The 25,506-nt window shown below is 39.3% G+C and overlaps 1 protein-coding gene across 2 annotated transcripts; it reads left to right on the forward strand.

The window, feature by feature from the left end:
- Window positions 1–11,653: 11,653 nt before the first annotated feature.
- Window positions 11,654–17,199, forward strand: LOC119530044 (CDKN2A interacting protein). 2 transcript variants are annotated; one of them, XM_037831068.1, is made up of 3 exons: window positions 11,654–12,388; window positions 12,872–12,971; window positions 13,428–13,568. In XM_037831068.1, the coding sequence occupies exons 1-3, from the start codon at window positions 12,117–12,119 to the stop codon at window positions 13,434–13,436; spliced, it is 381 nt and encodes a 126-aa protein (XP_037686996.1). In that variant the 5' UTR covers window positions 11,654–12,116; the 3' UTR covers window positions 13,437–13,568. The 2 variants fall into 2 exon arrangements, with proteins under 2 accessions (XP_037686996.1, XP_037686995.1); XM_037831067.1 differs by having other exon boundaries at window positions 11,683–12,388; window positions 12,872–13,002; window positions 13,428–17,199.
- Window positions 17,200–25,506: the final 8,307 nt, after the last annotated feature.

Here is a 25,506-nt window from a genome sequence, read left to right on the forward strand (position 1 = left end):
AACCAAAATAGTTATATAAACTTCTGTCTTTCATTTAAAACATTGAGGTAGTGAGGTCAGGGCTGGTATGGTGGCCATGGAGTTGAGGTCCCAGGTTCCTTCTACCTTGCTGGGTCTGGCATTCATGGTTTCCATTCCCAAGGATGCCTCATAGTCCAAGATAGCTGCCAGAACTCTGGCCAGCAATCTGCATTCCAGATGGAGAGAAGAAAGAAGCAGGGCCCATTATCCCTTCCTTGGAGGACACTTCCTGGAAGTTGCTGCTTTTGTGTGTATACTATTGCCTAGACCTGCAGTATATGGTCACACCTAACTGCAAGGGATGATGGGAAATGTAGTCATTACTCCAGGTGGCCATGTGTCCAGCTCAGCACCGGAGGTTCTGTTACTAAGGAAGACAGGAAGGTTGGATATCAGGAAACACGTTTTTATTTCTGTCAGATAAATTCCTAGAAGTTAAAACTGCTGTATTGAAAGGCATATTCATTTTAACATTTTAAATAAATTTGGCAGCTAGTTTCCGCAAACATTTTAGTAATTTAACCTCACTAACAGTGTATGGGAGGGTTCCGTTTCCCTACTCACTTACATTGGAGATGGGCAAAATTTTTAGAGTCATAAATGATGAGCAAAAGACATTATCCCATTGTTGTTTTAATTTGTATTTATGTGACTGCTGGTAAATTTACTGGCCATTGCCCATTCCTGTTCATTGAATTGCCTTTATGTACCTGTCCTGGTTTGCTAATGCTGCCGTTATGCAAAATACGAGGAATGGATTGGCTTTTATAAAGGGGGTTTATTTGGTTACAAAGTTACAGTCTTAAAGCCATAAAAGTGTCCAAAGTATGGCATCTACAATAGAGTACCTTCACTGAAGGATTGCCAGTGGCGTCCGGGAAACCTCTGTTAGCTGGTAAGGCACGTGGCCAGAGTTCTGGTTTCAAAATGGCTTTCTCCCAGGATGTCTGCTTGCTCCTAGGTTGCATTCTCCAAAATGTCTCTGTAAGCTGCAGCTGCTCTTAAAAATGTCACTCTCAGTTGATCTGCGTCTGGGCCTGTGTGGCTCCTTTTAAAGTATTCCAGTGATCCAATAAAGACCCATCCTCAACGAGTGGGGCAACATCTCCATGGAAAAAATCCAATGAAAAGTCTCGTCCATAGTTGATTGAGTCACATCTCTATGGAAACACTGAACCAATAGTTCCAACCTAATCATCACTAATATGTCTGCCCCCACAAGATTGCATCAAAGAACATGACATTTTGGGGGACATAATACATCCTATCCATTGTCCATATCACTATTAGATGCATTAAAAATATCTGTTTTTACAAAAATGGGATCATGCTATACATCTGGTTCTACAACTTGATTTTTTCATAGATATTTTTCATATCAATATCATTAATTTTCTCATTCTTTCTAATAGTATGGGTTAACAGACTTTATCTAACAATACCCTTACTACTGGGGATTATTAAAACTTATGTTGATTCTAATTTTCAACATAATTTTCTAATTTTTACCTACAGCAAAAAATGCAGCAATATCCTCATGTATACATACTTGCACACATAAGTGTTGATACCATCCACACACTTACACCATAGAGAGTTTCCTGGACCCTTATTCATGGTTTACTGGCTCCTGATTAAAACATTTTAAAAATCCCAATTATACAATTATTAGTCAGTAATCCTTAGGTTGCAAGTGACAGAAATCCAATCCTAACTGGCTTACACACAAAAAAGGAGTTCATTGGTTCATTCATCACAATATCTAAAATAGTCCCAATCCTATTATACTTTTATTCTGGTCCCTTTCCCTGAATAGAACTTAGCACTACCACACATTATCTATATATCTGTCTGTCTCTCCATCTTAATGCTTCCCTCACCAGAGGTTCATGAGAACGGGGACTTATTCACTGTTGAGTCCCTGAACTTGTATAGAGCAGATACTCAGGACTTTCTCTCACTTTCAAATTCTGGGTTAGATAGCTGCTGGGAACTTCAGGATCACATTCCATGCCCTGCATCCTATGTGTCCAATGGATAGACAACTTTCCCCAGTTGCTCCAACAAAAGTTTCAACATTGGCTCTCAGTCACCAGCCTAGGTCATGTGTCCCCTGGATATGGGGATTGGGGCCAGCCATGTGGACTTCCAGAGGGGAAGGAATGGAATCTCAGGGACTGTTATCAGTTCTCCGACAATAAACACGCATTATATATCTGGAGGTAGAAGAGTTTCAAACACACTGAGGACTCAAGAATTGACGTCTGGCTAACAGTTTGGTGAAACAAATAGGAAAAAAAGCATAATTACTCAAGGCCACATACATCATCGATGATTCTTCCCTTGCAAATGTTCTATATGTTTGCTTCCTTTTTCACTATTATTCTTGCCTTGTTTAAGCTCTCATCAACTAACTCTAACACATATTCTTTATTTCCTTTATTGTTTTTTTAAAATATAAATTTAAATAACACTGAAGTGTATGAAGTAAAAAATGGAATTCCCTCTCAACAGTGTCCCCAATTTCACTCTCCAGAGGGGGAAATCACTGTTAATTGTTCAGGTGAGCATCTTTCCAGCCTTTTTCTTTTCTTTTCAACTTTTTTTTTATTATGAAATATAACATATATACAGAAAAAATGATAACTTTCAAAGTATGATTTAACAGGTAGTTATACAGCAAGTTTAAAAGAATGCTATAGAGTTTCACCATTTCAGTTATTTCCTTCCATCTGCTCTAATACTCTAGAGTGTATATATATAAAGATTCAGTATTTGTAATCCTTTGTTAAATCCTATCCTGTCTGTTGCTACTCTTCCCTTTCGTCTGATCACTTTCTCAGTCTTCAGGGATATCTGGGCAGTGACTATCCTAACTTGTTCATATTGAAAAGGGGTGCTTCTGGTTGATGTTCTTGAAGAGGCTGTTGCCTCTGGGTTTTGGGACTTATCTGGCATAGAAACATTCCGGAGGATTTAAGTTTCTGAGGAATAAGCATAGTGAGTGAAACTTAAGTCTCCAATAGAGACCTGGGTCTTCTTTAGGATTTTCATAACACACATTCCTTAATGTAAAACATATCTATTATTATGAGCTACTATAAAGGTTTATGTGGGCTGTCTCATTTTATCCTCACAACAACCTTACGAGGCAGCCACAACTATTATCTCTTTTTACAGATGAGGCAAGCGAGGCTCATAAAAGCTAAGTAACCAGCCCAAGGTCACACAGCTACAATGTGGTAGATCCAGTCGTCATTCCTTTCACATCCAGTGTACTTCTCTCTCTGGGCCTCAGCTCACTGGGCTCCTCGGGCTCTGATCCAAGTCAAGCTTTCCTTCGAAGTCCAGATGAAGACTCTTTCTCCAAGACACCCCAGTGGTCTGTCTCTCTCATCTCTGAACTCCTAAAGCACTTGGAGCATTCATTTGAGATTTATGATTATTTTGCATGTATTTTTAAAAGTATATGTTCTTGTTTCCACACTGTGTGGAAAGCTCCTTGAAGGCAGTCATCTTTGTGACTCTGCTGCTGAGTGTGAGGTCTCACCCATCACAAACACTGTGGAGTCCACCTCTCATGGCCTGGGAAGCAGGAACTATTATTCATGATAATGACTCAGAGTTTCCAAGAAAATGGTGAATTGTGTTTAGAGATATCTGGGAAAGGTTTTTATTGACATTATTGAAATCAAATCTGAGACTTGAGGGAACTCGTTTCAAGATCTACAGATATCTATATGAAAAACTTTACTCACTTATATGTACAAGCCTAGTCACCTTCTGATACTTACCTAAGGACATTCAGACAAGAGGGTAATTTAATGACTACTTAAAGCCAATCCATTTACAACCCCCAAATAGACCTCCCACTGTAGTAGTCAAAGTTCTGCAATTAGAGAAAACTCCAGAACCAATTCAGAAACCTCATCCTTAAATTTGTGTCTCAAGAACAACTCTTAGTTTCAAAATCTGTTTTAGTCAGCGTACTCCAGAGAAACAGAACTGAGAAGAAATACACACACACACACACACACACACATATATACATCCATAGACATAATATACATATATACATATATGTAAATATTAAGAGATTATAGGGATTGGCTCACATGACTGTGGGGATTGGCAAGTCTGAATTCTGGAGGGCAGGCCACAGAATTTCTGTCACTTGAGAACTTGGATGATGGTTTTGATGAATTCTCCAGGAGAAGCTGGCTGGCTGAAGTAGGGATAGAAATTCTTCTTTCTGACTGTTGTACATCAGTTCTCCCTGTAAGACCTTCTACTGACTAGATGACACTTCTCTCATTGCTGAAGGCAACCTCCTTTGTTGTTTGTAGATGTAATTAGCCATAGATGCAATCAACTGACTGATGATTTAAAACCATGAAATACCTGCTCAGTAATAATCAGGCAGTGCTTGCTTGACCAAACAACTGGACACACCATAACCTGGCCAAGCTGTCACATGAACTTAATCATCACACCCACCAACAAAGTTAGACCCAGAATCCTACCACCTTAGAGAAAGGGACTTCAGGGTTAACTAGCCAATGTTTCCAAACTACAGATAAGAGAGAGAATTTGGTGTTTTTTTTCGTTGTTGTTGTTGTTTTGTTTTGTTTTATCCTGAGCCGGCCATCTCAAGGACATTTAATAAGGATGTTGGTAGCCTCTTTCCTTAGAACAATCCCCCAGGTCAGAATGATTTTGACCAAAGCCTCCCGGCCCCTTGTTGCACTCTGAAGGATGGGAAAGGCTTTCCACCACCAGGGACAGAAGGGAGACCTGGCATCCCTCGGCCTGGAAGCCAGTCTGCATGGGCAGCCTGGGCCAGGAACTCTGGTCCTAAAGCAGGGCTCTGTGGAGACTGCACAGAAGCAGATGTGAGCTTGAGGGTTTCCTGACTCCTCAGGGGGGCTCAGGGCCTGGTTAGCAGACTTGAGTGTAAGCCCTGGGAATACATAATTCTTCCTTACCCCCTCTCTCCTCCCATCTCCATTGGAATCCAGAATTATCAGAAAGATAAGGAAAGATGGGGCAAACCCCAAACCTGTGTTTCAGAAGGAAGCTACAATTTCTTTTGCACTCCTGCATAGGGGCCCATTACACTGTTGGAGTCCTGGCACTTCCTGCCAGGCAGGATGTTGTGAGTCTGCTTCAAAGGAGGCACACAAGTGGAGTGTTAAGCAGACTGACTAAGAGCTAATAAAGAACTAAAGCCTAGAGCAATCAGAAACTTCCCTCTGATTCCTAAGAGTTGGAAAAGTACAAAAAAGAAATGAAAGTCTCTTGCTAACCCTGAGGGAAAAGGAAACATCCAAAATTCTATAGACAGTAACATGACAGAGTTCATAGAAAATTTATATTAACATGTAAAGTTATTGAAGCTTGTTCTCAGCTGTATTTGGAGAGATATCACTACACCCAGAGAAAAATAGCCTAACATGCCAAAAGCTAATGTATTACGATACATATTTTTCTGGAACAAAATAATAGAATAATATATTTTATATTTATATTTCTAGAGTGCTATTTTTTTTTTTTTTTTTGGGTAGGATTTCAATATACCAGAGCATTCGGCCAATACTATCTCATTGCTTTACTATGTTTCCTATTTAAAAATTTCCATAAATTTTTCAAAACCTTCTTATTGCTCTCAAAAAGACACAAAAATGCCTGGTTGAAATTAAGTTTCTAAACGTAAACGTCCCACAAAGGAAGCAGACTACAATATAGTTCCCAGGCAACACTTAACTCGCCCCACTGGGCTCCTGTGGGTCTCCATTTTGGAATCTCAGGACAGTGGGTGCTCTTTGCCCCAGTCTGCTCTGGCAGACGCCGGGAAGGGAGTGCTGCTCCAGATGGCTGCTGCCATGCAGTCATCAAGGTTCTTTGCATTGTGGTATGTGCACATTTATATTGTTTTCTCTTTGCCTTTCCAGGCACTGTGAGTTCCCAAAATGATTTAACTATAAATCAACCTGTACCCTGGAAGTGATGATTTCTTTGTGTCTGACTCAGAGACTTCAAGTGATCAGACACTAATCTGTTGCCTTCTTGAAACCAGGGTGATTAGAGAGAATGACGACCTGGACATCAAGCATTGGTCACTGCTAAATGGCTTCTCTGAGCCTGTTTCCTAATCTGTTAAAATGAGGAAATAGCCTCAGTTTATTCCTAAAGAACCTTTCAGTAATAGAATTCTTTGAATCTATGATGTCACAAGAGAATTGAGGTAATTGAGAATTGAAATACTTCTCTCTCTAATAATTTTGAATGGGTATTGCCTCTCCTCTTCCTGAACCAATAACTTAAGGGTTTATGGTCTCTATCTTGCAAGACAACCAAAAGTGGTACCATGTCCAGAATCCTCTGACTTGATTGTCCACCGAGTCACTGAGGTGATGACACGGACTACCTAGAGCTGTAGGACTGTCCAAGCATGCCAAGCTTCACCTGTACATCAGAGCTGGTGTCTTAGACTGAAATGCCTAATGCCAGTCACTTATTTACTGAAAAGGGCAATCTGATTCTCCCCCCACAATAATGAGCAAATTCATTGCCGTGGAGGTAATATAACTGTTTTTTTTTTTCCCTTCCTAGTTACTAGTTCTAGTTTCAGATGCCACTGATAAAAAGAACATTCTGATCCTCTTAAGCTCTAGCTTGGAAAAATAAATGTGAATAATAATTCCCTACTCTTCATTCTGTATGAAAGCCCTGTGGAATCAATTTTACCACAAGTCCCACTGAAATCAATGGAGTAAGCTCCTGGATTCATTTCCATGGGACTTGGCATTGTAAAAATAATTGGATTGCACTGCACTCTTACATCCCTTTCAGGAAATAAAGAAAATGTGTCTTTCCTAGTAGGTGGGGGTGAAAACCAGTGTAAGCATTGGTAGGTTTTACCCTGTGTTTTCGGTATTGTCTTGTCAAAAGGAGCTATTATCAAGTCCCAAGCGAGCCTGGAAGTACTACCCTCAATGAGGTGTTTAAAACTGCCTTCCCTGGTGAGAATGAAAACACTTCTTTTGTTCCCATCTTTAAAATTAACTGCATAGTATTACCATTATCAATGAGGTGTTTAACATCAAAATTGCCTTCCCTGGTGAGAAGAAAAACACTTACTTTGATTCCTTCCTTAAAATTAATTGAGGTTTTTAAAAACTCATCTTTATTCAATCAACAGTTGCATAGAAGGGGACAGGGGGAGGGAGATGGGATTTTTAAATGTCATTGGTAGCTCATCAAAGTTTGCTTTTTTTTTTTTTTTTAGCACTTTCATCCTGTTTAGACCAGTAGCTGAACACTTCTTGTTCCCCTGCTTTATTTTTCCTCAATTATACATTGGCCTCACCTGTTTGACCCTTGGTATGGAGTAAATAGATATTTGCTGCAAGAATGAAGAAATGACTCTATTGGCCCAGATATTCCTAATTAGCTTGCAACTTTTTCACAAGCCTACTCTACTTGTCCTATGACGTTAAAGAAATTGCTTATTAAAAATTAAAATTGGTCTGTAGTATTAATATATGAGGGCTTTGCTAGATATGACTAAAGAGACTTTCTTTTTCCCATTTCCCTCAGGGGATTCCAGATGCAGCTCTAGGTTTTATCAACATCTGACTAGTATTTGACACGTGAGAGGTCACGTCAGTACATGTCAGGGCATGTCAGCAGTGGGGTCACTGCTTCAGAGAGAGCAAAATGCTGCAGAATGTAGAAGACAAAGAGTCAAAGTCTTGGCTTTTAAAAGTCAAAAGTCCAGGTTAAAACACTGTAACAATAGGTTTAGAAAAATAAAGAATCAAGCTACCCATTCCCTTTAAAGAAATTCTTTAAAGAAAAGGAGAACTTGAAGGATAGGGGATAACCATAAGAATTGGACTGCTATGTTTCCCTAAAAAGGAGTCCTACGCCCACTTCCAAGGATTAACTCCAACATGAGTGGAGGAGAAAGGGGAGGAGAGAAGTGGGAACAGACTACAAAAATCTCAATAGGCTGGGAGATCCCTGAGTAAGGTTGCACCCAGGGAAGCTGCAAGACATCTACAGCATCCCCTCCTCCTAGCATGACACAGGAGAAGCAGACTAGAAACAAGTGCACAATGTGTCCAGGCAAGTGGACCAGAGATAGCCTCACAGACATCCTGTGCCCCCAGCATGGTAGCAAGCAATGGAATGTTTGGCAGGCAGTACCTGAGAGAGGACAGGCCCCTGACCTATAGAGGCCCTGCTTTAGACCTTACTCGTGGACCTACCCGACCAAAAACTGATGGGAAAGATGGAAATCTCAAGGGTTGCATGAAAGTCCCTCACCCTGACCCCCACCCCTGGCCCCAATGCCTCAACACTATGTAACCTCCCTGAAACTGATACCCAAACTCAGGAAGGAAGCAAAATCCTGAGTTGACTGAAATTGTCTTTACCACCTAAAACAGAACATAACTTCCATCATAGGAAACTAGTCACATATTGAGTTTATGAACTGAGATTTGTACCTGCTGCATAAAGAGTTCATTTGCAAAAATGCTCTGTTATAAACCCAAAGGCCAATTATTATACCTACACTGATGTTACCAAATATAAACCACAACATATTTCTAAGGCTCATTGATGGAATGTAAGCTATGTACCAGGGACTGACCTATGCTCTTTAAATACATGACCTCATTAATTCCTTGCAACTCATAGGTGCCAGGATTTCCATTTTACGGGTGAGGAAACCAAGGCTTAGGGAAGTTAAATCATTTGCCCAAGGCTGCAATGGTGGTAAATAGTTGAGTTACAGTTCACACCCAGGAATATCTGAATACATATTCTTAACCATTAAGTTGAGCTACCCATTATCCTCTCATTTGACTTCCAGATTTTTCCAGATTTGTCTTCTCTACTTCCTCTGGCTACCCACATTTTCAAGTCATTCATGCATTAGAGGCCCTGGGTATAAAGAAGCACAGATTTTTATATCCTTCCTGTTCCTAATTCCCAAATGGCCCAATAACTAAGTAGATTATTGTGGTCATAATCTTAGTGCCTGGACTTTAGAAGTCTTACCTTAGCTCCTGTTTCTTTCTTTTTTTTTTTTTTTTAGTCAAACAATGACTTTATTGCCTAAGTACATTGACAAATTTATGCAACCAGGGCAGAGACAGTGGATGATTTGTACTTCCAGCGGGGGGGGGGGGCAAGGAAGGGAGAACTCCCTTCTTCTTGTAATAGCAAGCCAATTGGTGAATCCAGCTCTTGATCAGAATTGGACAGAATTCAGCATCCTTATCCTTTCTGTTCCTCCCAATAAGCTTGTGGGTTAATCAAAACTGCTGGCCAAGTAAAACTTCCCGGAGGAGTTTTAGGAGACAGTCCCACACTGTTCCTTGTTCTTGGGCTGCCATTAACAAGGGCAATCACTGTTTGACCCCAGGCAATCACTTAACTTTTACTTTTCGTTTTATGCCTTTCTATTCTCTTTAAATGTTTTATTTTTGCTTGCATGTATAACACAATTTTTTTTAATTGGCCAGAACTATGTTTATCTAGGATGCTTGCTCTCCTGCTCTCTAAAATGACCAACTTCAAGCATTCTCTACTCCATCAAATGGACTCCATCTCAACTTCCCATCTCCAAATTTACAAATGGTTTTTTCTTTTACAATGGAGGAAGTGTCCCTTTGTCTACCTGAGGTCAAACTCTTCACCTGTGTGTTGCATCCTAGCCACTCCCACTTGTTCAGAAATTAGTTGTTACCCTCTTTTTCTTCAGTTTCTTCAAATGCTCCCTCTCTATTAGCTCCTAATAGAGCAGATGTACTTGCTCAAGTTTCACCCATCTTAAATTTAAAAGCTACCTGAATCCATGACCCACTCCAGCTTGTTCTTCTCCCTTTCTCAGCAGAACATCTGTTTCATACTCCTGAACTCATTCTGATCTCCCGTCTGCACCCAATATTCCACCAAAACTGCTTTCATCAAGCTCATTAATGGTTCCAATCTCTAAATTCAACTGCTGCTACCAGTCTTCCTTTTACTTGATGTATCAGCAGCTTCTGACACAGGGGGCCACTCTTTTGAAACATTATCTTTTTGATTTTCACACACACACACAAACACGATATTCTCAACCTTGTGGTCCATGGTCTACACCTTGAATCTTTTTATGCAAAGCAAAAATTTTTAAGAAATCAAAACAAAAACTCATACCTTTTCTGTCAAGCACCCGACTCTTACAAATAAGAAGTCTGCCAGCTTTTAGACTATATTTACTATTATTAAAAATAATTATTTAGAAATTCAGGCTCAATTTGCTCTCCCTTAAAGATGACAAAGCACAAGGGATTTACGGATGGAAGACTATGGCAACAAGAAAAAAATATGAGAAAATCTTTGGTTTAAAATTACAAATATCATCCATCAATATATCCAAAAATTATTCCACTTGCTGTCCCACCCCACAACTTGTCAAATAACTCATGAAATGAAAAACTATAAAATTCTCCCAACCTTTTCAAGAGCCAGGTTTTTGCAATCCTTTTGTCCCTCTAAATTCTTAGCAATTAACAGTAAAATGGAGGAAAGAACAGCAAAACTAGAAACAAAATCCCAAGCAGCTGATCAAAACTTCTTTGTACCTATGTTTATAGTTTCTTCTAGAATAGTCAAAAAGTGAGCAATGGTGTTATTTTCATATCATAGGTTGGCTTTTCATTATTCCAGTATATTATATAAATTACATCATTTTTTGTTAATTTTATCTACTGTTATCCAAAGTGACTTGTTTTGCTTGATTATTCTGATTCAGACATTTTTACATCAAAGCCCCCCAAAAACTATAGAAAGGAAAATTTTAATTTCTTAATTTATCATTGATCTTTTATTATAATTTCTTAGATTGTATTAATCTTAAAGTACGCATATACCTAAAATTGGAAACCTAACCATAAGCAAGCCGACAGTGATGGTACATCTTGTGGAAATTCGAAAGTGCAAAGAATGCAGAGGGAAAAAATAGCTATGCAAGGGAGAGGTTTGGGGCGGTAGAGATAAACAAGTCAAATTTCCACGCTGGCTCTTGGCTGTTTGTCCAGTTGGAAGCAACGATATTATCAGTGCAGAGATCTGTTGTCATTGACGAAAAAAAGAGAGCGCGAGGAAGCAGGCACCGTCTGGGTTGAGGGGCAGACCTAGTAACTGCGGAGAAACCACCCTAAACCCCTGCGAAGACAAGACTCCTCAGGGTAACATCGAACTGGAATAATCATTTGATTTGTTACTGTTTTAGCTAATATGCACTCCTACATTCCTAACCCCCTCCGAGACCGCCTCAGAATGCTTCGCTTGTATATATTCAAAACAGTGCGAGAAGCTGCCTTGCGTACATAATCAAAAATGGAGGCGAGCTTTTGTTTGTTTTGGCCGCCATCAAAAACAAGCGTCTTAGGGCGGAAACCCACAGACCTCGCTTCGGTACCGCGGCTCAAGGTCTATCAGGAAGTAAAACAGAGCCTTCAGGCAACGAGGACTGTGTCCGCCCTGGGCCGGCTGCCAGGGAGCAGAGCTGTCCGCCATCGCCCCGGCCCAGCCTTTGCCGCCTCTGCTTCCCAGCGCCGAGGCGGGGGTGGTGAAGAAAGCCAGCCGGGAGACAGCACGGCGTCACAAAGCGAAGCTGGAACGCTGGGGTTTTCGGAAGTTCAGGGAGCCCAGGGAGAAGCCCACTTGCAGCCCGCCCTCGTGGGGCGGGAGGCGACCATCGCCCGCCTCTTCTGGCCCCTCCCGCCCCGCGGCCCAGAGAGGCCGCAGCGTCTCGGCGCCTCTGGCGCCGCAGAGAGTCCTGGGAGAGCGGGTTCGCGCCGGAAGGACGCGCGGGCGCTCCGCGGCGAGGTTATAAAAGGGAAGGAGCCGGCGGCAGGCGGAAGTGGGCGGTTCAGCTGCTCCGGGTGCTGTGTTTTTGTGTTTGGGCCTTTCCAGCGGCGTTTTCCAGAGGGCCGGCGGTGCAGGCCGCAGTGACAGGGCCGCTCGCTGCCGCGCACCCTGCCTGTTTCTCGGTGCACTGTCTGCTTGCGGCGTCCGCGACCTGCAGGCCCAACATGGCGCAGGAGGTGTCGGAGTTCCTGAGCCAGAACCCGCGGGTGGCCGCCTGGGTGGAGGCGCTGCGGTGCGACGGCGAGACTGACAAACACTGGCGCCATCGCCGGGAGTTTTTGGTCCGCAACGCCGGGGACCTGGTTCCCACTGGTGGCGTTGACTCCACTAACACGGATGAAGCTGCGGACGCCGAGAGCGGGACTCGCAATCGGCAGATGCAGCAGCTCATCTCCTTTTCCATGGCCTGGGCAAACCACGTCTTCCTCGGGTGCCGGTGAGTGAGCAAACGGCCCTAACAAGCCCCCGACCCCGACCTTTGTCTTTTGTCCCCGGCCGGCGGCCAGAGTCGTCTGCGGAGACCGGCTCTCAGAGGGGAAGGGAACTAGTTGTGAGGCGCGAGAGGCCGCGAGACCCGGCCGCCCTCTAAGGGTGAGAAGGGCGGCTCTGCGAGAAGGCAGACATGATTAATAGTCTTTAGGTGCCCCCGTCGTGTGGGAGGCTTCTGGTGGAGTCCTTGGCGTTGAGCTGACAGAAGTCTTGTGGATGGACGACAGACTTAAAGATTGGTAAGGGGGGACCCCGCCTCCCGGACCCTGGGGCATTTGTTTATGGGGTGTCCAGGAAACAAAGTTTCTGGAGTTTGGTACACTGTTTTGATTGCGACCAGGAAATGCAATTCCTGTGGCTTGTTTTTGCACACTGGAAGTAGTAGCTTAGAAAAACACTTGTTAAAAGTGAACTTTTCCCTTTTTTTCAGGTACCCTCAAAAAGTTATGGATAAAATACTTAGTATGGCTGAAGGCATCAAAGTGACAGATGCTCCAATCCATACAACAAGAGACGAACTGGTTGCCAAGGTGAAGAAAAGAGGGATATCGAGTAGCAATGGTTAGCAGATCATAGATGTGAACATACATAGGAGTTTAGAACATAAACTTGATATAATTAGGAATTATTACTCATGTTTTTAACAAGCCACAATTTACATAATATTAATCAAGTTGGAATGTTAAACCTAAAATATATTTCTGTGTTTTAGGTTCTTAATTCGATAGTTTTCTTTGACTGTTTTTGATTTTGAAATGTCAAATAATGTTTCTGATGCTGTTAATTTTTTAATATTAGAAGTTAATGGTGGTGTTCAGCACCATTTTAAGAAATTAATGAAATTATTCCATATCTTGTAAAGAAACTATTAATCTTGAACTATTTCCACCCTGTACCTTTATTTTAATAAGTATCTGTTTAAAAATTTTTAGCAGATGTGTATTTGGTAGACTTTGAAACAAGTTTATGTCTTTCTTTCTTTTTAGAAGGGATAGAAGAGCCATCCAAAAAACGAGTCATAGAAGGGAAAAACAGTTCTGCGGTTGAGCAAGATCATGCAAAAACTTCTGCCAAAACAGAACATGCATCAGCTAAGCAGGAAAAGAGTTCAGCATGTACGGGGTCATCCACCAAATCAGAGAGTAGTGGAAACTCAACTCGGAGTCAGAATAGCTCTACAAGTGATGGGGATCAACCTGTTTCCAGCCAAAGCTGCAGCATCAGCATTTCCTCTCAGGTAACAACAGCAGGGTCTGGAAAAGTTTCTGAATCAGAAGCTTCAGATAAGCATGGTTCAGCATCATTTGTTTCTTTGTTGAAATCGAGTGTGAATAGTCATGTGACCCAATCCATTGATTCCATACAACCAAGTAGTTCACCTAAAAAGAGTGCTTTGGAAGGCTCCTCAGTCTCAGTTTCTCAAAGCAGTTCAGAGATTCAGGTGCCCTTGTTGGGCTCCTCAGGAAGCTCAGAAATAGAGTTGCCACTGTTGTCTTCTAATCCTAGTTCAGAGACAGCTTCAAGTGGGTTAACTACCAAAACTAGTTCAGAGACAAGTGTTTCATCATCAGTTTCTAAAAACAGTTCCTCATCAGGCACATCCTTGACAACTTCCAAGAGCAGCTCCTCAACAAATACATCACTGCTGTCTTCTAAAAGCACTTCCCAGGTAGCTGCATCGCTGTTAACTTCTAAGAGCAGTTCCCAGAGCAGTGGATCTCTGGTTTCCAAAAACGCTTCCTTAGCAGGTGTGTCCCAGCTGGCTTCTAAGAGTAGTTCTCAAACTAGCACATCACAGTTGCCTTCTAAAAGTACTTCACAGTCAAGTGAGAGTTCAGTCAAATTCTCCTGTTGCAAGTTAACCAGTGAAGATGTGAAACAGAAGCAGCCTTTTTTTAATAGACTGTATAAAACGGTGGCATGGAAGTTGGTAGCTGTTGGTGGTTTTAGTCCCACTGTGAATCATGGAGAGCTCCTAAATGCAGCTATTGAGGCTCTGAAAGCAACACTGGATGTGTTTTTTGTCCCACTAAAAGAACTGGCAGATCTGCCTCAAAATAAGAGCTCTCAAGAAAGTATTGTTTGTGAATTGAGGTGCAAGTCTGTGTATTTGGGTACTGGCTGTGGAAAAAGCAAAGAAAATGCAAAAGCAGTTGCATCAAGAGAAGCATTGAAGTTATTTCTCAAGAAAAAGGTGGTGGTAAAAATATGTAAACGAAAATACAGGGGTAGTGAAATAGAAGATTTAGTACTCCTTGATGAAGACTCAAGACCTGTAAACTTACCTCCAGCATTAAAACATCCTCAAGAATTACTATAGTGTGTCCAAAAGATCACTGCATAAAATATTTAGTACGTGAAGACAAAAACTGACTGACTTTTGTATAATGTAAAACACAGGCTTTCACAAATTTTGTATTGCTTTTTTCCAATTTTGCAGAAAATTTACATTCTAGTTCTCGTCACACAATAGAAGTTGTAAATAATTTGTGAGTGACAGTATACATTAAAAGGTATGCATAAAACAGCATACTAGTATGCTGGTTTATTTGTTGAGGAAAATACTGTCTTCTATTTTTAATGATACATTAGGTACGATGTGTAGTTCCGTAGCATCTTAAAACTTTTGTACTACTTTCAATTTGGTGAAAATGTATTAAGTTGTCTACCATGCCTTTTTTTTTTTTAAGCTGAATAAACCTTCACATCAAAGAAAAGGGGACCACATTATTTGAATGTCCGAAAGTCTGTGAAATGTAAGGTTTTCAGAATGTTGCCCATAATGTCAAACATGTCTGTTAAAGAATAAAAGAAAAGATAGTTGCCTCAGATGATTTTTATGAGAAGTTGTAAGCATTTTTAGATATAAAGCAGTATAAAGAACTTGATGTTATTTTCTTCTAAAATAGTTTAAAATTCACCATAGTTTTGACTGCTGCAAATTCTTTAAGCAGGTTTAATTTATGTTCTGAGGTAAAATACAATTTACACTTTTTCCTGAAGACATAAATGTGGGTTTCTATATTAAGCATATTTTGTGACTACTATAACAGACTGATTTGTTTAGATATTAAATGCTTTAAGCCATTTTACCTTTTCATGAAGTTGTGTTTTTTTCCCCTAAGTCAGAACCAATTCCTACAAGTAGGCTTCCCACTTCTGGTCATTGTAAATTACATCAGGTAATTTTTCATGACTCATACACAACTTTTTATGGTAGGGAAGTTAGAATTTTCAAATCTGAAACTAGATGGTTTTTGTATTTACAAATCTCATAGAAAAATATTGGGAAGACTAGAAAGCCATGTTTAGCTCTTTAATGAGTCTGTTCAATTGAATTCTATTTGTTAGACGTGAAATGGAATCTTGTTTCTGTCTTAGGTGCTTCTGGCTGTATTAATCTATTATGTATTCTTTCATTTTTCTTCAAACTCTGACCCAAGATTCTGTTACCTTTGTGTCCTTTGTTTCTGGCTTTCTAGGTATGTTTTAAAATAGGGCACATTGAACAGTAATAGTGATTAAAAAACAAAAAATCAAGAATCTTTTATGTGCCAGTTGTACTTGAAAAGAAAATTGAACATAACCAGCACAATTTGTGTAGAAATTATTTCTATTTTATATTCTAGGAATACTAGACAAGGATACTTCAGTTTCCTGTACTTGAATTGAAATAATCATGGACATTTTTATTACACCAGAGTCATTTTTAAATGATTCATTTTTTGAGGATGTTTAATGGGATACCAAAGCGAAAAAACAAAGTAGTTTGTAAGTGGGTTGCCTTTATATTGTGGGCAGCAATAACATGAATGTATTGTGGAAGCATTTCAGTTATTTCACTTTCCTCGGTCTTGGAATATATATTTTGTGAGACAATGATTACCATAAAAGTGAGCTAAAAAATTGCAAAGAACAGTAAATTTATGTAGTTAGGTGTTTTGGTAATTTCCTGAATTGGCTTGTTGCAAGTTAAAGTTATTGAAAATGTTTTCAATTTTAATAACCTTTTGATGTAGAATTGGAGGAGGCTACTTAGTTAAAAACATTGCTTAATTTATAAACATCTTTGCTATAGAATCTTGTTTTAAAACTTATCAAATAAAGTATTTTAGTTACAATCAAAATTTAAAGATCCCTGTTTTAAGAGAAATGCATATTTTATTATACTCAAAAACATAAACTTTGGAATCTCTTATTCTTGAGATAGAATCTTGGCTCTGCCTCTTCCTAGACATGTAACTTCTTGAAATGTAAACTTTTTACCTGATCTGTAGGATAGGTCTAGTAGCTTCCTCATAGAACTTTTAAGATTAAATGAGACAATACGTTTGAAATGCCTACCATAGTGCATTCATACTACAGTTCATTAATTGCATTGTATGTATTCTCATTTAACCCTCACAACCTTATGAAACGCTATTGTCATTTGGTCTGTTTTTTACAGACAAGGAAACTGAAACACAGATTAAGTAATTTGGTCAAAGACGGCTGGATTCAAGCACATAATGTCATTCCAGAGCCCAGGCTCTTAACTGTATTGTGTTGCTTATTATCTTTTTCACTTCTCTAAATGCTAAAATTGTTTAAAATCTTCCTCAACATTGATTGGCTGCCAGTTTTATCCAGTGACCAAAACATATTTCAGAAGCTTCATCTGGAAACAAGTTGCTTCAGAAGCTCTGCTGTTTTGTTCATTAATATTTTTCCTTAGTGCTTTTATATGTTGAATATTCTCAGAACTCCATCCTATATGGGTTTAAAAAAAAAAAAAAGCTTAAAATAATTTGCAGTCAAGTTTTGAATAAAGTTAGATTATCAAACCAGGAAATATTGATTTTAGTAACTGATGAGGTAAGACAGTGATAGCCTGAGACTGATTTGTCTTGATGGTGCTGAAATCAGGATTTTTTTTTTTTTTTAATGGTAAAGTTAGTTGACTTTGAAGAATGGTACTACCATTAGTTTTTGACCCAAATTTTTGGTGCCTGCCACTGCTGCCATTGTCTGGGAATAATGGTCAGAAGGGTATGCATAATTCCAAAGCTTTTGATATGAATTATCAAAAACTTACTACAAATTAAATTATGTATGAAAGGGCCATCATTTTCCCTGCCAAATACAGCTTTTCTAGGTACGGAGTTCTTGCTGTTTGGATTCCTGAGGAAAGGCAGTGAGAAGGTAATCAAAGCAAGCAGTAATTGGGAACCGGTCAGACCTACATAAATTGGGTTTTTATGTAGTTTAAGAGGAATTTGTGGGTCTTGGCCTCAAAAGTTAGGCTAACATTCTATATTGGCTCACATTCTGGTTATCAATTTGAGTGTGATTTAAAAAAAAAAAATACTTCTTATGGTTGATGGAATAATATGTGGCTTTTTGCTGTTTGAACAAAAGTGGATCAATGCAGGGGGTTTTAGGCCATTTACTTTCCCACTATCCCTCACGAAAAATAGATTTTCACATTTTTTTGGCCTCCCTGAACATAGTTTATTTGCTATCTAACTAGCGTCGTTCCTTTTTCACTTTCTTCCTTTATTACCAGTTTTAATCTCCAGTTTTGTTTTCCTCCTTTAAAAAAACATCTGAAGGAAGATCATTATCTGAAAATGAATACTAATTTGTTAAGTTCTCTTTTCTTTGCTGTTTATCTGGAAAGAAAAATGGTGTTGTTCCTGCAAGGCGCCAAACCAAATTGACTTATAATTTTGAGGAAAAAAAAAGTTATACTAAATGTGAAGGGTTAGATATAAGACATTCTTTTTGGTAAAAACATACAGGTGTCATATGCTAGTATTTTACAGGAAACACAGTCATACTCTGATTTTGAAGCTATTGGGTAGAATGCCTTCTTGGAAGTTGTCAGGAAGCAACCAAACTAATAAACAGTAAAAACACAGTGGATTGTAAAACTATACTATTATATTGAAGTAGAACTATTACACATAATACTTATTATGTTGAGAAGAAATATAGAGACAAATCTGCAAAGACCAAACTGCTTTGGTCTTAAGAAGGGCAGCCATATCCCACCACTGAATTCCTACTGCCTGTTCTCGATTCCTGGGGCACTTCCTTGGACTATGAGCAGAAAGGAGTTTTTGAAGCATGGAGTAAATAGCCAGCTTCCATCTGCAACAGGTATTAGAATGGATAGAGGTAGAAAAGCCATCAGCTTACACAAAGTGGAAGCAAACTGACACTTAATGTGAGTTTTGGGGGGCTGTTTCTTAAATAACACTAAAAATAGCTACCATTAAAAAAAATTTTTTTTATTGTGAAATACAATTGCCAATGTCCATAAAGTCCATATATACATATAAAGCCCAATAATTAGTGAACATCCATTTAACAGTTATCGAGGTCAAGAATAAAACTTCATATCAGCACTGCTGGAGCCTACTACATGATTAGCTGCCATTTATTGGGTGTCTACAGTGTGTTGGTGCTTTACATAGGTCTCATTTAAGCCTCCCCAAACCCTCTGATGTGAGTTGGTATGGTTAATTCTGTGTTAGAAATGAGGAAACTGATGATTATTTTTTTAAAATTCAATTTTATTGAGATTGTTCACATATCATACCACTGATGATTATTTTGCACTGCTTCCCTTAAATCACAGAACTAGTAAATGCTGAAGTAAGGACTCAAACCCAGTATTCTTGCAGAAGACTAAACAATGATTTGGTTACAATTTGGGGGCACTGAATGTGAATGCCAATGAGACGTGCTGTTCCATGATGCTTATTTTTTATGTTTCATAAAATAGTGGGTATAATCACATTTTCCAAAAAGTCTGAGAAATGTTATTTTTTTAACATTAAACTAGGAAGCATCTAAAAAATAAAAAGTAAACCCTAAAAAATGGCACAAAAATGTATTTGATGTAATAATGGGGAGACCATTTTCTTAGACATTCTATTGTAGAATTCAAAGGGACAACTTAGAGGCAATGATATAATCAGTGTTGAAACATTTTATATCTTATGAGTCCTTTCTCGTTACTCTTAATCGTTTGCATATTATTAAATATTTTTCTACAATAGGTAAGGAAAAAATGATTCTCTTGAAATAAAAACAGGGCCAGGAAACCGTTTCTAGTTTATCTTACCTGTGTGCACTGAGAGCGGACCATACTTCATGAGGTAGTTACCGCACAATGTCAACAACTTGCAGTTTGGAAACCAACATGGGTAGGAGTATGTGTACCTTTCTATCCTTTTTTATTTCAAAATTTTGAATGAAATTAAGTGTGATATTTAGAGCTAAAAGATAATATTTTGAAAATACTCCTTTGCCTTGTAAGTCACATTCTCTAGCAGTCAGTCTGTCATGGCTCATATATGGAAGGGAAGAAGAATGATGTGACTTTAAGGAGGTTCACATCAGGGAGAGCAGGGATGTAAAAATCCACCCGTTCCAGCCCTGGTAGATTTGTAAGAGGAGAAGGATAAAGAGGGGAGGCAGGTGTTTGGGACACGTGGGTCCCGACTTCTACTCAGTGGCCTGAACTTCACCTCTGTCAGTACTGGGGGTGGAGGTGGGGGTGGTGGGATGGTAGAATTGACAATTTTAATGACCCTGCCTCTTGTATCCCTTGTCATAATCAAAGAAGGCATCATTCTTTAGGAGGGTCCTGGAGAGCAAAGCAAAGCTTGAGTAAGAAATATTGAAGGCATCAGAACTTTAAATGCCGAGCCACAGGGTTGCACAACACCAGAGGGCGCAATTCACATAGAATACAATGGGTTCTTATTTAATCCAGTGAGTAGTGTAGCGTCTGGGACAAGGCGGCCCTCTCTGGAACCCCTCAGATTGTTGTATAAGTAAACTTACTAGAAAAATCTTAATTTAAAAAGTGTTTAATTGGAAATAAATAATAATAGTGTTTCTGTGAAGTGTAGATAGCATGTAAATTCTAACAAACTTCTTGGAGGTAACATGCTAATTTTGGATGATGCTGGGGGGTGCTATTCTTGGTCATAAATTACTTTGCCTAATATGTATATATCTGCTCCCCCACAAACTTTGAGGAAATTTCAGGAATTTTCAGGGAATTTTAGGTGAAGAATTATGTCAGTTCAGGTATGGAATAAAATTGAGTCTGTGTTTTCTCTGACAGATAATGTCCCAACTTATTACATCAATCTGCTGAACATTCCGTGTAAAACCACCATCTCTTTCTCAGTTTCTCTTTCGTCTTTTTCTTTCTTCGCCTAATACTTTTCTTGATTGTTACACTTTGCCAATGTGAACTGACATAAACAATGAAGATTATAGGATTTATACTTGCTGAAACAATACTTCAGAAGTTATAAGCTATACTTTTAATTCTGATGATGTTTCTGGAAGAATAGAGAATAAGAGAATACTGGCCTCTTGATCTCTGTCAGTATAAAGCATGAGGGAGAAAAGAGTGGTATGTGGTAAATAATGTAAGGTCAGTTGAACTCTGTTTCCATGAAGCAGATATGTGAATTGTTTTGTTTGTAGACTTTGGTGTTCTTCTAGAATTTAAAATTTGATCCCCTCTATTGTAAGGAAATCCATGCCACATATATCAAAGCAGAGCTGCCCTGCTGAACCTTGACCTACAGTAGAGAAACTAAAATGTCATTAACAGAGTATATTGTTTTCTACTGCTGCTATAACAAGTTACCACAAATTTGGTGACTTAAACCATACAAACCAGTAGGTTAGAAATCTAACATGGGTCTCATTGGACTCAAATTGACGTGTCAGCAGGTCTGGGTTCCCATCTGGAGGCTCTAAGGGAGAATCCGTTTCATGCTTCTTCCAGCTTCCAGAGGCAGTTTGCATTTCTTGGCTTATGTTCTCTTTCTCCCATCTTCAAAGCTGGTAATGGTGGGTAGAGTCCTCCTCACATCTGACCTTGCTTCTGTCATCACATCTCTTTCTCTGACCATGACTTTTCTGCCTCCCTTTTCCACTTTTAAGGATCCTTGTGATTACACTGGGCCCAGAATAATCTCCCTATGTTAAGATCAGCTGATTAGAAACTTCTTTGCCATGCAACAACATATTCACAGTTTCTGGGGCTTAGATGTGGATATCTTTGGGGGACGGGGTGTTATTCTGCCTGCCACATAGAGGTTTGAATCCCCCGTCAACACCATTTATTTGAAGAGTCTAGGCTTTTTAACTTCAGAAATGACAAATATTGACTGTCTTGCTATGGAGCATGATACAGTATTGAAAGTGGTACAGTTCTGAAATGCAGCCAGATCAATTGCTGTAGGATGCATATAGTTACTTTAAATATCTGATCACAGGTAGTTTCACTGCCATTTAATCCTGAAAATCTAATAAGGGAGGCTCTTCTACTCTACGTACCTTTAAATAAAAAAGACTTTCTACTAAGGATTAAGTGATTGAAGTAAAATAAATGTGTGTAGCAATGGAAAACAATTTGACAGTTGAATTTCAAGACTTCTTTTGGGGCATTGTAGAATTGCAACTTTGCTATAATGAAGCTAGAGGGTGTGGTAATATCTATAAAATTAAGTGCTGTACAGCCAACCTCATTTATTGCCTCACTCTGACTTCATAAATGTTAAATGTCAGCTTCGTGCTGCTGAGAAAAATACATCTTAAATTTATAGCTCTGCGATATAGCTGAACAAATAGCCAAAGAGCACATATAATTGTTGAAATACTTGTTGGACATTCTTTATGGGCAAGTTAGTTAAATACATCCTAAGCATTTTCAAAATAACATTGTCTTCAAATATGAAAAATCTCATTGCAAGTATCTTAAAGAGGTAACAGGGAGGTGTTAATAAGAAAGATTATAGACAGAATGTGTTTCGCTCCAGGTAAAAGTTATAATTCTAAAGTAGGGGATTTTATTTAAAAAAAAAAAAAAAAAAAGACAGATTTACAAATCCCAATGTTGTGTATTTTAAAGAGTTTCCCTTAGAAAAATATTTTATTATGCTAACACCCCCAAAACATTTTAGAACCTATTTTGGAATTTTCTTTTGTTCCAGAATTATATTCTGTGGAATTGCCTTAATGACTTAGTGACAGAAAATATTTGTATTTTGTGGATTGATTTGGTTTTTACTTTTACTGGAGTTTAAGGTATAAAGTGCATTAATCAGATGGGGCTTTGAAATTCCTCATGTTTTAATAAGTCAGAAGTCTCCACTGAAGGGCTCTTGTGTCCTTTGGCAACTAATTTCACACGACTTGTCTTTGTCCAATCTCACCATTCCTTGAGTGCCTATATCAGTTACGGTTCTTTAGTTACAAGATACAGAAATTGACTCTAAGCAAAACAAAAATGATTCCAATGATACTGGGTAGCTCATTGGATCTAGGATGAGTTGACTAATCAGGTCTAAGCATTTAGGCAGCAGAGACAGACAATTTCTTCAAGACCTTACCATCAAAATAATTCATTTCCAACCATTTTTATGTCCTGTAACTTAACTCAAACTTCATACTCTCAGGAAAGAGTTCAAGTGGCCAAGCTTAGGTTACATGCCTCCCCCTGGGTGGGGGAGAGTGGGTACATGACCAATTTATTTTTTACAAATGTCGACAGAAGGATTGACTTGATGGAAGGGCCAGACAAGACACCACCTGGGTAAATCAAAAAAAGTTTACTTCTTTAAAGGATATAAAATGAAATTAACAGAATATTCAGCAGAGAGATCAGCAGTGTTCTCCAGAGACAGAGGTTTAAACTTCTGGACCCAAATCCTCAACAGATAGTATCTGAGTGAGTGAGGGTCACATCAGACCGGAAAGCTGCACCCCTTAAGCTCACCCTTATATAGCAGGGGCAAAAAGTCTGAGATACAGACTTGTCTAGTTATATGCTGGAGGCCACTATACCTGAGCCAGCTGCACCCCATATCAGTAATACTCTGCATACTGGGATTGCTAGGATTCAACATATGGTACTTTTAGGCCAGGGCATGCTTTTTCATCTATTGATTTTAGCTTTCCCAAGCTAAAATGGCTTCACCTAAGAACATGAATTTGAATTCAAAGCTGTGGGACCAGAAGAAAGATCAGTTACTTATCTGTCCCTGGAATTGCACCAAAAGGCCCTTGGGCCAGCGAGAGAGCCTGTCCTCAGCTGGGCACCTTGATTGACAACTCCCCTGCAATGGCCAGGTGTGGGAAGGAGGCAGCAGTGTTGGTGGGATAGGTCCCTAAGGGAAAAAGGGAAGTTTTAACCACAAGAAGGGGAAGATGTGCTGGAGAGGCCATAATAATAATGCCCTGTACAGTGACTCAGTGTGAATAACTAGCTGTTGGGACCTCCAACAAGTTCTTCCCTAACGTCCTGTGCTATAAGAGGATAATTATTAAAGCCATCCAGCTACTCCAAGTTCTAGAGCACATTCTCTCTCTAGGGTCCGTCTTTTCCCCAACAATTATGCCCCAGAAAGAAAAATGGGCAAGAAATTTGCCTTAGAAACTCCTCCAAATAACTAATCAAAATAAGGTGGTGATAGTGCCTTTCCACGATTTCCAAGGACTTGCCTCACCCCAGTTGCTGTGGTTTCTTCCTATTGGATTTCAGACTGCTATCTCCATCTGAAGCAGCTCTTTGCTGCCAGTGTGCCCCTATGGACACCTTTCCCACCAGTCATCTACTGATTAAATCCACTGGTAAGTAGCTGCTGAAAGAAGTCAACAACGTTACCAAACAGTTTACTTGTTTGCCCTAGTTCCTTACTCTAATTTTTTGTTCACCACCACCTTCCTGGGGAAGCTGTTCCCACTATGATATCTTTAATGTTTGTTCCATTCTAACAGTTAAGTGCTAGCATTCAGAAACACAGTACATGCCCTTAAATATGACATAATCTATAAAAAGAATAAATCATTTGATCTCACCTGTTTTATCATTAGTAAAAAAATCACTTGTCATATAACTCACAATCAATAGATGCTTCTTCCGTAGGAGAGGAGTCAGCCTCAGGATTCTGCTTTTTTTAGGCAAAGTCCATCTCTGGAGAGTCTAATAGCAGCTCTGCTGTTTAGTTTTCTTCCACTCTTCATGAGAAAGACTTTGTATTCCAGGCAACATCCAGTATAAAACCTGTCTTGAGCTGGTTTGGAATCCTTAGGACACAGAGAACCAGCAGCAACAGAATGCTATCAAAGGACCTGACGTACCAGCACATCCTAACTTGTTTCTTAAACATTCATCCTAACATTGGGTATATTCACCCAGGTCCCCCCATATACTTAATCTGCCACAAAGGTAATTGTTGTGCCTGACACCTACCAGCCTGAGGAGTCCTGTGGTATGTGGCAGCAAGAATAGTATCACGTTCTTATACGCTATGGGTCACATTAGGGGACAACAAAGGTCATTTTGAGAAATGAAATCTAGCATAATACTATTTAGGATTCAAAAATAAAATTGCTGTGTCCATCAACCGATGCATGGATAAACAAAGTATGGTCTATACATACAATGGAATCTTAGTCATAAAACGGAATGGAGTTCTGATACACGCAACAACGTGGATGAACCTTGAAGACATCATGTTAAATGAAATAAGCCAGACTCAAGAGGACAAATGTTGATGGTCTCACATTTATGAAATAATTAGAATAAGCAAATCTATAGAGACGGAAACTAAAATACAGGTTACCAGGGTCTGGGTGGGGGTGGGAAATGAGGAGTTAATGATTAATTGGTATGGAGTTTCCATCTGAGGTGATAGAAAAATCTTGATAATGGATGGTGGTGATGGTGGCACAACACTGTGAATGAATTAACACCACTGAATTGTATATTTGAAAGTGAATAAAAGGAGAAATTTTAGGTTGTGTATATGTTACCAGAACAAAAGTTTTTTTAAAAAACAAACTTTATAACTGTGTAACTTAAGGAGTGAATCCTAAGGTAAACTATGGACTATCATTAATAGTACAATTATAATAATTTTGTTTCATCAGTTGTAACGATGATACACTAATGCAAAATGTTAATAGGGAAAACTGTGTGAGGGGTGAAGGGTATATGGAGAACTTTGCACACGCAAAAAATCACGTGTCACCTGATAGAATCCA

This window comes from Choloepus didactylus, chromosome 3, assembly GCF_015220235.1.
Source record: "Choloepus didactylus isolate mChoDid1 chromosome 3, mChoDid1.pri, whole genome shotgun sequence".
NCBI classification, from domain to species: Eukaryota; Metazoa; Chordata; class Mammalia; order Pilosa; family Megalonychidae; genus Choloepus; species Choloepus didactylus.

Bases quoted from the DNA above. Each gene is read 5' to 3' on its own strand.
- LOC119530044 (XM_037831067.1), top strand. From the start codon at position 12,117: ATGGCGCAGGAGGTGTCGGAGTTCCTGAGCCAGAACCCGCGGGTGGCC. The intron at 12,389-12,871 runs GTGAGTGAGCAA...CCTTTTTTTCAG, and splicing joins CACGTCTTCCTCGGGTGCCG to GTACCCTCAAAAAGTTATGG. The intron at 13,003-13,427 runs GTTAGCAGATCA...CTTTCTTTTTAG, and splicing joins AGGGATATCGAGTAGCAATG to AAGGGATAGAAGAGCCATCC.